At 33.8% G+C, this 13,027-nt stretch overlaps 1 protein-coding gene across 3 annotated transcripts in view; it reads right to left on the reverse strand.

Moving 5' to 3' along the window:
• Positions 1–449: 449 nt before the first annotated feature.
• Positions 450–13,027, reverse strand: part of Pnpla8 (patatin like phospholipase domain containing 8) — a 39,215-nt gene continuing 26,637 nt past the window's right edge. For all 3 annotated transcript variants that reach the window (XM_015498099.2, XM_015498100.2, XM_015498101.2), the window contains 2 exons: positions 9,805–10,000; positions 450–2,735 (listed from right to left, as the gene is read on the reverse strand). In XM_015498099.2, the coding sequence (XP_015353585.1) occupies positions 2,461–2,735; positions 9,805–10,000 (471 nt within the window). In that variant the 3' untranslated portion in view covers positions 450–2,460. The remainder of the gene's footprint in view (positions 2,736–9,804; positions 10,001–13,027) is intronic.

Raw genomic sequence — 13,027 nt, forward strand, 5'->3', positions numbered from 1 at the left:
GATTTGAACTTTAGGGGTCCGAGGTGCTTCAGTAATAAGCAACTCCATCATACATGAAAAGGAGGGGGCTGTAACTACTCTCTGGGGATAAAAAGCTCAAAGGGAGCTCCTCCCTATCATCAAAACAAAGCTGAAAGGCTCCCCTCTGTCCCCTCAGACTGCATGCAGGCTTTTTGTGACTTCATTCCCTCTCAAAAGATTCCTTTGACGTCTGTTTTCTCCTGGATAAAAATGTGGTGTAGGAGGGGAAGAAGTACACAGTATAATTATAACCCAGCTTGGGTGCTCTCCACCCACTAAGGGAAATCCCATGCAGCCTCTGTGCCTCTAGGGACAACTCCATCTAAGGAACTATTTTTAATAAAGAATAATATCTGCAGCAAGAACAGAACTGAAATATTTCCAGTATATCATTTATTACAGAAATAATAAACAAGACAGCCAGGAGGGCCTGAGCATCAAAATAATTTTTATTCTATTTTTCAATATAATTGAGTTGGAGGATTTATTACATTTCATAAAGCAGATTATTCCTCATTGCTTCTTTGAGAATGGCAGTCATTGTATAGGATTGGAAATTCATTTGAATATCTTTTCCTATCTTTCTCTTGCATATTTACAGAATCTTCTTTTTGGGTTGTTTTTCAACAAAGAAAGCACTGGCCTCATTATAAAATGCAGGTTATCTCAGGTGAATTACACAGTTGTTCAGATAACCAGTTTCAAGTACAAATGGGGACAGGAACAATTGAAAACTAGTGCACCACACAACTGGATGTACCTACTACGTAGATGTCATGCTATGCGGTTGAAGAAAGAAGCTACGACCAGAGTTTACTTGTGTATTATCCCTTTCAAGAGAAAAATAATTGGCCAAGCACAAACAAGGAACTGAGAGTAAACATCAGCTGCAAAACAGATGAAGTGTGTCAGGTTGCAGAAAGAGTGACCTTATAAAAACGTGTACTGTAAATTTTACTTTATTGTGCTTGAAATTTGCTTTATAACAAAGAATTCACCCCAAATATTCATAATTCCAGTTATCTGTATTTTCTTACATTTATAAGTTGTCCTAGTTGTATAAAAGTTTGTATATATTTGTGATCTGAAAGGGCTATTTTACATTATTTTCAGCAGTCACTGGAAGCTTACTTATCCTGTGCCTAAAAACAAAGTAATTTAGATGTCACAAAATTTTAGAGTTAGCTTTCCTCTTTTTGCAAGTAAAATATCTAAAGCCCAGAGACATTGTCCATCTTCCTCAAAGTCACAGAAGGCCTGTGCGGCAGACACACCATTAACATCCATACTGCCAACTCCTCCCAGCACTCTTAGAATGTCTCATTGCTTCTGAGAATCAATGTTAAAAAGCAGCAATATGACAATCTGGGCGACAGGGTAAGCTTTAGCTTATAAGTACAAAGCAAAGGGTTCTTACATTTATTTTTCTTGGGAAATCTAGACATGATTTACATGGCAAATAAATAACACTACAAAAATGAATCTGTTTGGCACAACGTTTCAAGGCAATGTTTTAACTTCTGTGAAATCCAGATGGTTAAAGGAGTTAATGAAGTAAGAAGCCTAACAATTTGTTTACGTATTACTGCTCATAGGTGGGGTCAAATGCTATAAGAAATGGGGAGCTATACTGTGAACAATAAAAAATTCAAAATGACATTACCCTTTAATAATAGATTATTTCAGTAATTTATTTTTGTTGATGATAGAACTATTTTCTCAGTAACTTCAAAAAATTAATTTTGTAACAGCAAATGATAAAGTTAAATCTAGAAAGGTAAACATAAATTTATCATCTTGAAATTTCAGGGGGAAAAGGTGGCTCATTGGAACATCACCTATTTCTTTAACCAAACAATGTTGAAATAAGCAAATTTTGAATAGAAAACGGTATCGCTTATTTCTTATTTCAAATGTAAAAGTATTTTAACAAAGAAAATTCCACTTTCTGCATATATGTAGATGATGGTACAGTAAAAGGATTGCAGAATGCAGCTAATGAAAAAATATGTAAGTGTAAGAAGAAATTAACTTTCTGACATGAAAAAAAATCAGTGATCACATGAATTCTACATGATTTTGATGACTAAGCAAAAATACAAAGGATAATATGATATTCTCAGTTTCTTGTTTGGCACATATATTAATGATTTCTCAAACATCAAACAATTTAACACCAACATCTATTAAAACTAGCACAATAGTAAAATTCCTAAAGCTTAAGTTAACTGTTAACATCTTAAAAAACCTAATTCCCATTTGAATTCTGTAACCAAGCATATTTCTGTACTGTGCAAACTCCTCAAAGCACTGTCATTTTCAGGATTCCCCAGAATTCATAAGTATTTCAAAGTTAACTGATGTTGAACCACAATTCCTTACTGAATCTGGCGGGCCTTCTGAATAGGCTTTCTTTTTCAGAACATATGCATACACTCATCACAATTTTGAAAAGAATGGAAGACCTTCATACATGTCAGTTTTTAACTTTATCCAGTCATTAATTTTCTGCAGAGTTGTTTTTTCTTGACTTAAAATTTTTGCAACTTTTTTCATTTTTTGTTCATTTCTTTCTATATACTTCAACCCTTCCAACTGCAGCTGATCCAGTTTTTCATTTCGACTTTCATCAAGAGGTATGTTTTCACACATGACAGGATTGAATCTAAAATAGGTGTCAGGAGGTAACAGGCCATCAAGCATTACATGGACTTCTGTTAAAACAAAAAAGGAGGGTAAAAGGTGGGTAAGAGAGGGTGAGAGAGTGAGTTATTCTACAATGATCTATTCATCATTATTTAAATTATCTTCCTTATAAGTCCATTACAAAGATTTGTTTATTACTCAAACAGTAGGAGTATATAGAATTCATAACAATGAACAGAACTTCAAAATGAAATTCATCTTCCCCAAATACCATATACAATATGCTAAATTAGGATACTTGTTCCAATACTCTCTTTTCTCTTTCCAACATTTTTGAGGATTATCTTTATTGAGGTATAATTTATATGCAATAAAATATACCTATTTTAACTATATAATTTGACAAACTTAACAGCAAAGAATCATGACAAGGCATTTCAATCCCCCCCCCCCAATTCCTTCAAGTTCCTTCAAAGTTGGTTCTCCCCTACCCTTTGCCTTTTCTAGCATTTCATACAAACAGAATCCTAATTCTGTAGATCTGTCTACCTCCTTTCGCTTGGCAAAATGCTTTGAGACTCATCCACAGTATATCATATATCAACAGTTCTTCTTATTGCTGAGTGTTTCATTATGTAGTTTTATCAGATTTTGTTCTCAGTTCTGATTGTGGCTCTCTTCGGTTTTTAGCTTTAGGAATAATCCTGCAATAACATTTACACTTAAGTCTTTGTGTAGACATATTATTCCATTTCTCTTGGGTAAAAACCTAGGAATAAAATTCCTGGGTCATATGGTAAAAGTGTATGTTTACTTTTTTTTTAAGAACTACCATATTGTCTTCCAAAATGGCCATACCATTTTGACATACTAGAAGGCAAGTAGCAATATCTTGTGGTTTTAATTTTCATCGAATGACTAATGGTGCTGAGAAGCTTTTCGTGCGCTTATTAGTCATTTGTTTTCTTCAATGAAGTTTCTTTAAAATCTTTGGCCCACATTTTCCCCACTGAATTGCATGTTCTTTAGATATTCCTTCATGTTGCATGTACGTGTGCACACATTCACACACACAAGGTTTTCAGTCTGTGGCTTGACATTTCATTTTATTAAGTGTTTTTTTGAAAAGCAAAATTGGTGAACCGCAGTACTAATTTAACTGTTGTTTCTTTATTGGTTCATGCTTTTTGTGTTCCATTTTAAAAATCTTAACCTACTCAAGATCATTAAGATTTTCTCCAGGGCTGGGATTGTGACTCATTCGTAGAGTTCTTACCTAGCATGTCTGAGGCCCTGTGAGGCACTGGGTTTGATACTGTGTCCATTTATAACTGTGTTTGAACTGTGTTCGATACTGTGTCAATTTATAAAAACATATTTAAAAATTATCTTATCCAGCATATCCATCTAGAAATTTAGACCTCTTACATACTAGGTCTAATAATCTATTTCAAGTTAATTTTTGTATGTAGTGTGAAGGGTCAAATTCAACTTTTTGGACTCAGGTATCTAATTGTCTCATCATCTGTTGAAAAATCTTTCCTTATTGAGTTACCCTGGCATCGTTATCAAAAATCTTCTGAATTTAAATAATGAATCAATTTCTGAACTATGTTATATGCTATAAATCTACATGTCTATCTCTCTTCAAATACTGCAGTTCCTTTCTAACTATAGTCTTACAGTCTTGAAATTGGAAAGATAAGTATTCCAACTTTCTTCTTTTTTCACTATTGTGTTGGCTATTCTAGGTTCTTTGGAAAACATCTGTATACTTTAAAAAAAAATTTTTTTAATTCTTAATTGTAGATTGACAGTACCTTTATATATTTCTTTTTATGAGGTGCTGAGGCTCAAACCCAGTGATTCACATGTACCAGGTAAACACTCTACCACTGAGCCATAACCCCAGCACATCAGCATATATTTTATAGTATTTGTTTATTTTTAGCCCCCCAAAAGTCAGTTTGGATTTTCATAGGAACTGCACTGAGTCTACAGGTCAATTTTTGATCTGATACCTTAACAATATTGAGATTTTTAAGTCACTGGCATGGAGTATCTACTGATTTATTTATTTAATTTCTCAGTAATGTTGTATAGTTTTCAATATTTAGGTCTTGCACAATTTGTTATGTAGTTAAGTATTTAATGCTTTTAAAAAATATATTCTTAGTTGTAGATGGACCCAATACCTTTATTTTATTTATTTATTTTTATGTGGTGCTGAGGATCAAATCCAGTATCTCACACATGCTAGGCAAGTGTTCTACCTCTGAACCACAATCCCAGCTCTAATATTTTTATGCTATTATAAATGATATCTATTGATCTATGTACATATCTATTTAAGTTTCCAATTGTTCATTGCTAGTATGCAGAAATACAACCGACTTTCGCATATTGACCTTGTTATTTAAACTTGCTAAACTCAATTTTAGTTTTAGTGGCATTTTTATAGATTCCTTTAGGATTATCAACATAGATAACCATATTGTCCATTTTACTTCTCGTGTCTTTCCTTTATTGCCTTATAGCATTGGAACAAACTTCTAGAACAGTGTTGACTTTATTGGTTCATGCTTTTTGTGTTCTATTTTAAAAATCTTAACCTGCTCAAGATCAAAGGTGGTAAGAACAGAATTCTTACTCTGTTCTTGGTTTTAGGTGGGGAAAGTATTCAGTCTTTCAGCATTAAATATGATGCTAGCTCTATTATTTTGTTTATGCCCTTTTTCAGGTTGAGGAAGCTCCCTCTGTTCCTAATTTGCTCAGTTTTTATCTGAATGCATGTTAGATTTTATCAGATTTTTTTTTTTGCATTTACTGAAAGGATGTTTTTTCTTTTTTAGTTGAGATGGTGAATGACACTAATTTTTTATTGTTAAGCAATCCCATATTCATGAAATGAACCCTTGTTGTACATATTATATGTATTTTCCTTTTAATATATTTGCTGAATTAGATTTATTATTATACTTTATGGATTTCTACATGCATATTAATGAGAAATAGTGACTGGAGTTTTTCTGGGGTTTTAAGAATATAATGTTTCAATATCAGGGTAATTCATGCTGGTCTTTTAAAATAAGCTAGAGAATATTCCCTCCTCTTCTATTTTCTGCAAGTGTTTATGGAGAACTGCAAATGCATATTTTAAGATATTGCATTTTTTACCTCGAGAAATTAAGTCCTTTCTTATTGTCTCCTCCAGTTTATTGAACACAAGGAGAAGGCTTACAGTAGCTACTATAATATCCTTGTCAGCTAATTCTGTCATTGGTTTAATATTTAGGTCTGTTCCAATTTTTGTTTGGGTTTCTCCAGGTTAAGGGCTGTCTTTTCTTGCTTCTTTGTATGCCTACACATTTTTTTTTACTGAATGCCTGACATTCTGGGTTTTACATGTCTGTATACAGGGAATTTGTTGAATTCCTTCATATATTGTTGGCTTTTAGGTCAAACAACGATGATGTTAATTGGATTAAATGTGTATTTGTGTGTGTGTGTGTGTGTGTGTGTGTGTGTGTTTAGGGTTTCTTTTAAGCTTTGATGGTAGTTGAACTCAATCTGATTTTTTTTTAAGCTTTCCTAGGGTGGATCTAAAGCATTTCTTAGTCTAGAACTAATTTGATGCTATTACTACTTCTATGGACTCCACCACAGATCCCGTGTATAACAAGGCCTTTCTCATTGATGAAAATCTAGTTGATGGAAATTAAAGCTATTCTGGTTCCACATGAGCTCCAAGTATTATTTTGTCTAATCCTTTTTGGTGGATCTTTCCTCTGCCTTGAGTAGTTTCCTCACATGGATGCACAGATCAGTACTTGATCAAAGACCAAAGGGACTCTGCTGCATTATCTCTGGTGCACTATTTATTACTTATGTAGTTGCTTCTCTGTGGTATCTTGTATTATAATTCTTGTTTCCTTTACATCTCTAAACTCCAAATTCTGTTTACTGAACTCCAAGAGAATTATCTATTGTTTTGGGTTCTCCCTCTATGTGCTAAGTATAAAAACTTTTCAGGTAGCAAGCTGGGTAATCTTGATGATTACCTCATTCATTTTTCTTTCTCAGAAATACCTTTTGTATGCTGCCTGTCATCTAATTTGTGAAAACTACTGTTTTGTCCAATTGTTAATGGTAAAAGGAAATATCTGGGCCCTATTAATTATATACGACGTTGAACCACATGAATTTACTGTCTTTGCAGGACATAACAATCTAGTATCAGTAATTATATGCCTCAATAAAATTCTTACCACATCTTTTTCAAAGTTAACATTATTATACTATTCATGTACTTGTATCATTAACTAGAGTGTAAGTACACTGAAGCAGCATTTCATATTTCTAGAAAATTCCACAAGGGCTGATGACATGGTTTACAGGAGGTACTAAATTAAGTATTATGAAGCTGGATGATTAAAGCTGTGTCTCTTGCTGGGGTTGTGGCTCTGTGGTACAGCACTTGCCTAGAGTGTGTGAGGCACTGGGTTCAATTTTCAGCACCACAAAAAAATAAATAAATAAAATAAAGGTCTATCAACAACTAAAAAAAATTTTTTTAAAAAGCTGTGTCTCAGCAGATGGCTAATGGCAAGAATATTTTATTGAATCATCAGAGAAATGCAAAACAAAATCACAATGAGATACCAAATCACACCTATTAGGTTGGTTATTAAAGGCAAGAGATAACAAGTTCAGGTGATGATGTGGAAAGAAGAGAACCACCATGTACTGTTGGTGGAAATACAAACTGGTGCAGACATGTGCAAAACAGCATAGAGGTTCCTCCAAAAACTAAAATTAGGCCTGACATGGTGTCACACGCCTGTAATCCCAGCAGCTCAGGAGGCTGAGACATGAGGACTGTGAACTCAAAGTCGGCCTCAGCAATGGTGAGGCGCTAAGCAACTCAGTGAGACCCGTCTCTAAATAAGATACAAAACAGGGCTGGGGATGTGGCTCAGTGGTTGAGTGCCCCTGAGTTCAATCCCTGGTAAACTTAGAACCATCATATGATCTAGCAGTCCCACTCTGGATATACATCCGAAGGAAATAAATAAGAATCTTTTTTTTAAATATTTTTTTTTTAGTTGTTGATGGACCTTATTTTAACCATTCATTTATATGTGGTGCTGAGAATCGAACCCAGTGCCTCACACAGGCAAGGCAAGCACTCTACCACTGAGCCACAACCCCAGCCCTTAAATAACAATCTTGAAGAGATATTTGCATTTGCATGTTTGCTGCAACATTTCTCATAATTACCAATATATGGAAATAACCACTGTTTATCCCACACACAGTGGAATTTTATTCAGCCTAAAAAAAGAATAAGCCCAGCAATTTGCAACAACACAGATGAACCAGAAGAACATTATACCAAGTGAAATAAGCCAGACACTGAAAACAAATATTGCATGATATCATTCCATATATAGAATCTAAAATACCCAGAGAAACAGAGAATAGGATGGTAGGTGCCTGGGGGCTGGGGATGGGAAGATATTGATCAAAGAATATAAACTTTATAAGATAATAAGTTCTACAAATGAAATGTATAGTATGGTGACTATAGTTAATAATAATATCTTGTATGCTCTATATTTTCTAAGGGAGTAGATCTTAAGTGTTTCCATTGCCCATCCCACAAAATGGTAACCTTGTGGGTGATGGATACATTAATTAGTTTGGCTGTACGAATCATTACATAAGGTATACTTATATTAAAACACCCATGTTGTATACCTTAAGTATATAAAGTTTTTATCTGTCAATTATAATAAAGCTGAGAAAAAAACAATATCCTATTAATGTAACAATAAAATTTCAGATGATAAGAATTTATCTGCTTTTTGTTGGTTTTCATTTAAAGATAAAAGACCTTAGTGGGGAGTTGAAAATCCTCATTTAGGTTAATGATACAGTCAACAACATGCTGATATGCAAAGAATGACATTTAGAAATAAGAAGCTGTTAAATGATAATTCTTTAAATTTAATAATGCATTTCACACACATAAAAATAAAACCGTACTACAAAGAATGTTAAAACAAAATTCAAACTAGAAATTCAAAATATACTCTCCAACTGCCCAGTACATGCCATGCCCTGGAGTCAGTGGTAAACTGGGGTAAGGCAAAGCAACTGCTAGGGATTAAACATTGAGCCTCACACATGGCAGGCAATGCTCTACCACTGAGCTACATCTCTAGCCCTTTGCCTCACATACTTGTGGGACTAAGAAATAAGTAAACAAATAAGTATTATGATATTGTATATCCATAATAAAACAATGCTCCAGGAGTAAAATAAAAAAAAAACAAAAGAAAGAAGACTAGAAACAGGGTACGTGGTAGGAAGCTGGGCAAGTGGTCAGGAAAGGTCTCTCTGAGGAAATGACATTTGAGCAGAGACCTGAATGAAGTAAGGGTCAAGCACATACCTGGGGAAAGAACCTTACAAAGAGAGTACAGCATCTGCAGAGGCCCTGAGGCAGAAGGATTCTTAGTAAGTTTGAGAAATAATAAGAATCAAAGAGTGGCTTTGAGAGGAAGAAGAGATATATTCAAAGGCTAGGTCTTATAGGGCATGTATGATAAATTTCAGAGAGAGAGGCTGTTGAATTTTGTTCCACATGTTATAGAAAGTCTAAGGGGTTTTGAAGAGGAAGGTGACTTGATTTACATGCTAGATGGATTTTAAATGGATTCAGGAAGAAAGGAAGCGATAATTTATTTAATTCCAGTTTGCCTCCACATCACTAATAATCTAATTCCATAAATACTCTCACAATATTATTATGTGTACATTCGAACCAATCTGACTTCTTTTGTGCTTTTTGCTTTCTTAACTGGCTATAGAATCTCCATTCAGGCTTTTGTGATATTCCTCCAATTATAAGGAAGCAAAGAGAGCACCAGCTCCTAGGTGGAAAGCAGTCTCTACTTAGGGTAACTCTAATAAAAGTGAGGAAAAAGGAAAACAAAATACTTATTCCCATGTGTTTCCTAGGCCCACAATATAGATACAACACTCATATGAAGTTAAGATCAACAGTTCTATCTACCAAAAACTAATCACTCTAAGTTGAAGTATCTTGAAGTAACACAGAAACAAACTAACCTTCTGTGTCTGTAGCACTGTTGATAACATTAGAAAGTTTGGTTTTCAGGCTTGTGTATGTTGCAGTATTTCTCACATCACTCTCATAACGTCCAGTGCCCAGGGATACTATACACTCTAGTGGGACATCCGGCCAAAGACATTTACACTCATGCATTGCTAATGCTGAAGGGTTATTCAGAAGCAAACCTCCATCCTGTAAGAAACATGTTAAAAAAATGTTAAAAAATAAGTGAAATTACAGGTTATGAACATGAAAACAAAAACTGTATTTTAAACAGATCAGTATGTATACATTTGGAAAACTGAACTATATAATAAGCCAAAGTATTTAAAAACAAGAGGTTCTTTTAAATAAATTTATTTCATATATCACAGCTGTAAAATTAGCTGCAAACCCACCAACCTCATGAGGAAAATTTGAATTAAGCTTTCCTTTCTCATTTGAACAACTTCTTGGACTGCTTTGCATATTTTCCCCCACTCCCTCCCCCAATACTGAATTGAACTACTTTTTAAAGGCACACTGTCTTTAACTGGTGGTTAACGGATGGTACATTCTTGGTAAATCGTATAAAAAGTTAACAGAAGAGAACCATGGTTCTACCAATTGAAACTTTCTTCTCTCACAAGATAATTATTTAAAATTTTATCAACGATACAATTTCAAGGTATTATATCCAAGATAATGCAGTTTTAACCTAAACAAAATAGGTCATACTTTATATTTCTAAGCATTTACCAATAATCAAGATTACTTTAAAGAATTCAAAAGAATGTAAAATATGCTAGTAAAATACTATAAAATGCAGCAAAATAAAAGTATTTAAAATTTAGACAAACTATAACAGGATGCATTGTGCGATTATATTAAAATATGCTAAACTGTTAATATTATATATTTTACTTAAAACTTTCTTGATATTTATTTATTTATTAGTTGTAGTTGGACACAATACCTTTATTTTATTTATTTTTAAGTGGTGCTGAGGATCGAACCTAGGGCTTCATACTTGCTAGGTGAATGCTCTACCACTGAGCTATTTTACTTAAAACTTAGGGAAATACGTCTGATTTAAGATGGTTTAAGTGACTAATCAAGCTCTTTTCCTATATACACCTAGTAATGCAGTTAAATGCTTATCACTCCTAAAGTCCAAGTAGCATGACAGAAAATAAACAGCAAAGAGCAAAATCCTAAACTAAATGTATCACAGAGCAAGTTAAGAATATGAGAAGTAGGCCTGGAGATGGAGCATTGGTAAAGTAATTGCCTAGGATGTGTGATACCCACCATTCAATCCTTGGCAGTGTCAAAAGAAAACAAGAAGGAGGCCTTTGGCTTTCTCTGGTACCAAGTACATGGTTTCAATTCACTAAGAAAACCCTAAATGACTACCTGTGTACTCGGTGGCTAGCCAAAAAGTTTAGTGACTACAGTTTTAGGGACTGCAATCATTATGTGAACTGAGTTTGAAGTCCATGAAATGCGCCTGCATTTGCTGAAACCAATCACCATGGATGGTGGGACAAGTTTTTCTGGACCTTAGGCCCATTTTCCTCCAAGTAACAGCAGAGACATTCTAAACTCCACTGTGTCTTCCATTCTCTTCTTCCGTCCCACTCATGAAGCCCTCCTTTTTTCCTATCCTAAAACCCTCCCCTGTGCTCTTACCAAACTGTTCCACAGTTTAAACTCCCAGTGTAATCTCACCTTCTTCTGAAAGTGGTATCTTCTTTTCTGACTTAAGGCTTTTCCTGATATTACTACCCCGGTACCTTAAGGTTGGGAGTGGGCTGGTAGTATTTGATTTACTATATCTTCTAGATCACTAGGGCAAATTCACTTGGAACATACTTCTTAAAGGCTTTGCTGCTCATTACATACTACATATTAATCTACAGTCATTCATTTGGTGAATGAAGTCATCATCTGGTTCACAGATTTCTTTCCACCTCAAGCCTTTATATCACTCCCCATATGACTTCAACATATTTTATAACTCCTTAGAGTCCAATTATTTAATCCCCTTATCTTCAAAATGCTATTCATTCATTTACTCGTCAAGGTCATAATCAGATTATCAAAATAAATGAAATTATTTAGTAGTACCCTTATAGGTCTGACTTCTTTCATATAAAATGCTTCTGACATTTATCCATATAGTTGAACGTGTAATTCATTCCTCTTTACTGCTGAGTAATGCCATTGCTTAGATATACCATAGTTAATCCACCAGTTGAAAGTAACTATTTTTAAATTTAGCTTTCTTTATAAATCTATTGAAAGTCATACATTAGTTGGGTATGAGTACTGCTGAACTTTGTAAAAAAAAATCAACTTAATTTTTTCAAATGATGGTAATAATAATTATTTCCTAAAGACTTTTTCAAGTATGAATTTAAATTTAATCTTTCAACTTTTTCCTTTCTTTTAAATAATAGGACACTAGAAGAATACTTATCTCATGGTAGAGGAAACATTTAATTATAATTTAGCAAAAAAAAAATCTTTTTATCAAACAATTTTTACCTTCAAGTCTATGTTTATTACACTCTGTGTAATTTATCAAATGGATATTTAAGACAAAATGCTTTCCCATTCTTATAAAAGTCTGTTAAGAGGTTTAGAATAGACAAAAAAAAAAAAAAAAAAAAAAANCAATTTAAAGAGTATGATTCAGTAGCATTAGTTACAATGTTTTATAATTTTTGTTTATAATGTTTCCAAAAACATTTTTACCATTCAAAACTCTTAATCATTAAATAATCGTTCCCCATTCCTCCCCACTATTCTTTCTCCCACCCACCTCATATTTTGTAGGACCAGGGATGAATCCAGGGCTTCACACATGCTAGGTAAGCAATTTTGCTACTGTGCTACATCTCCAGTCCTGCCAATCTCATTCTATTCCTAATCAACTATTCATTCTTCATACATAAATTCAGTTTACAACTTCTTTGATGACCCTGACAGAATAAATATCTAATTACTCTCAACACTGTACATATTTTTATTAGTGAATTTATCATCTCATTTTGTAACCATGTTTATAGTTTTCTAGCCTGAGTTATTTGAGGACAGGATCCAGGAAGCACAAAAAATATGCAAGCTATTATTAAAAACCTTAATATCCTTCCCAGCTAGTACAATACCTAGCACTGGGTCAGCATTCACTACATTTATGTCTAATTACGATGAAAATTATTAGTTGTGGCCCAG

Source organism: Marmota marmota, unplaced genomic scaffold, assembly GCF_001458135.2.
Source record: "Marmota marmota marmota unplaced genomic scaffold, marMar, whole genome shotgun sequence".
Taxonomy (NCBI): domain Eukaryota; kingdom Metazoa; phylum Chordata; class Mammalia; order Rodentia; family Sciuridae; genus Marmota; species Marmota marmota.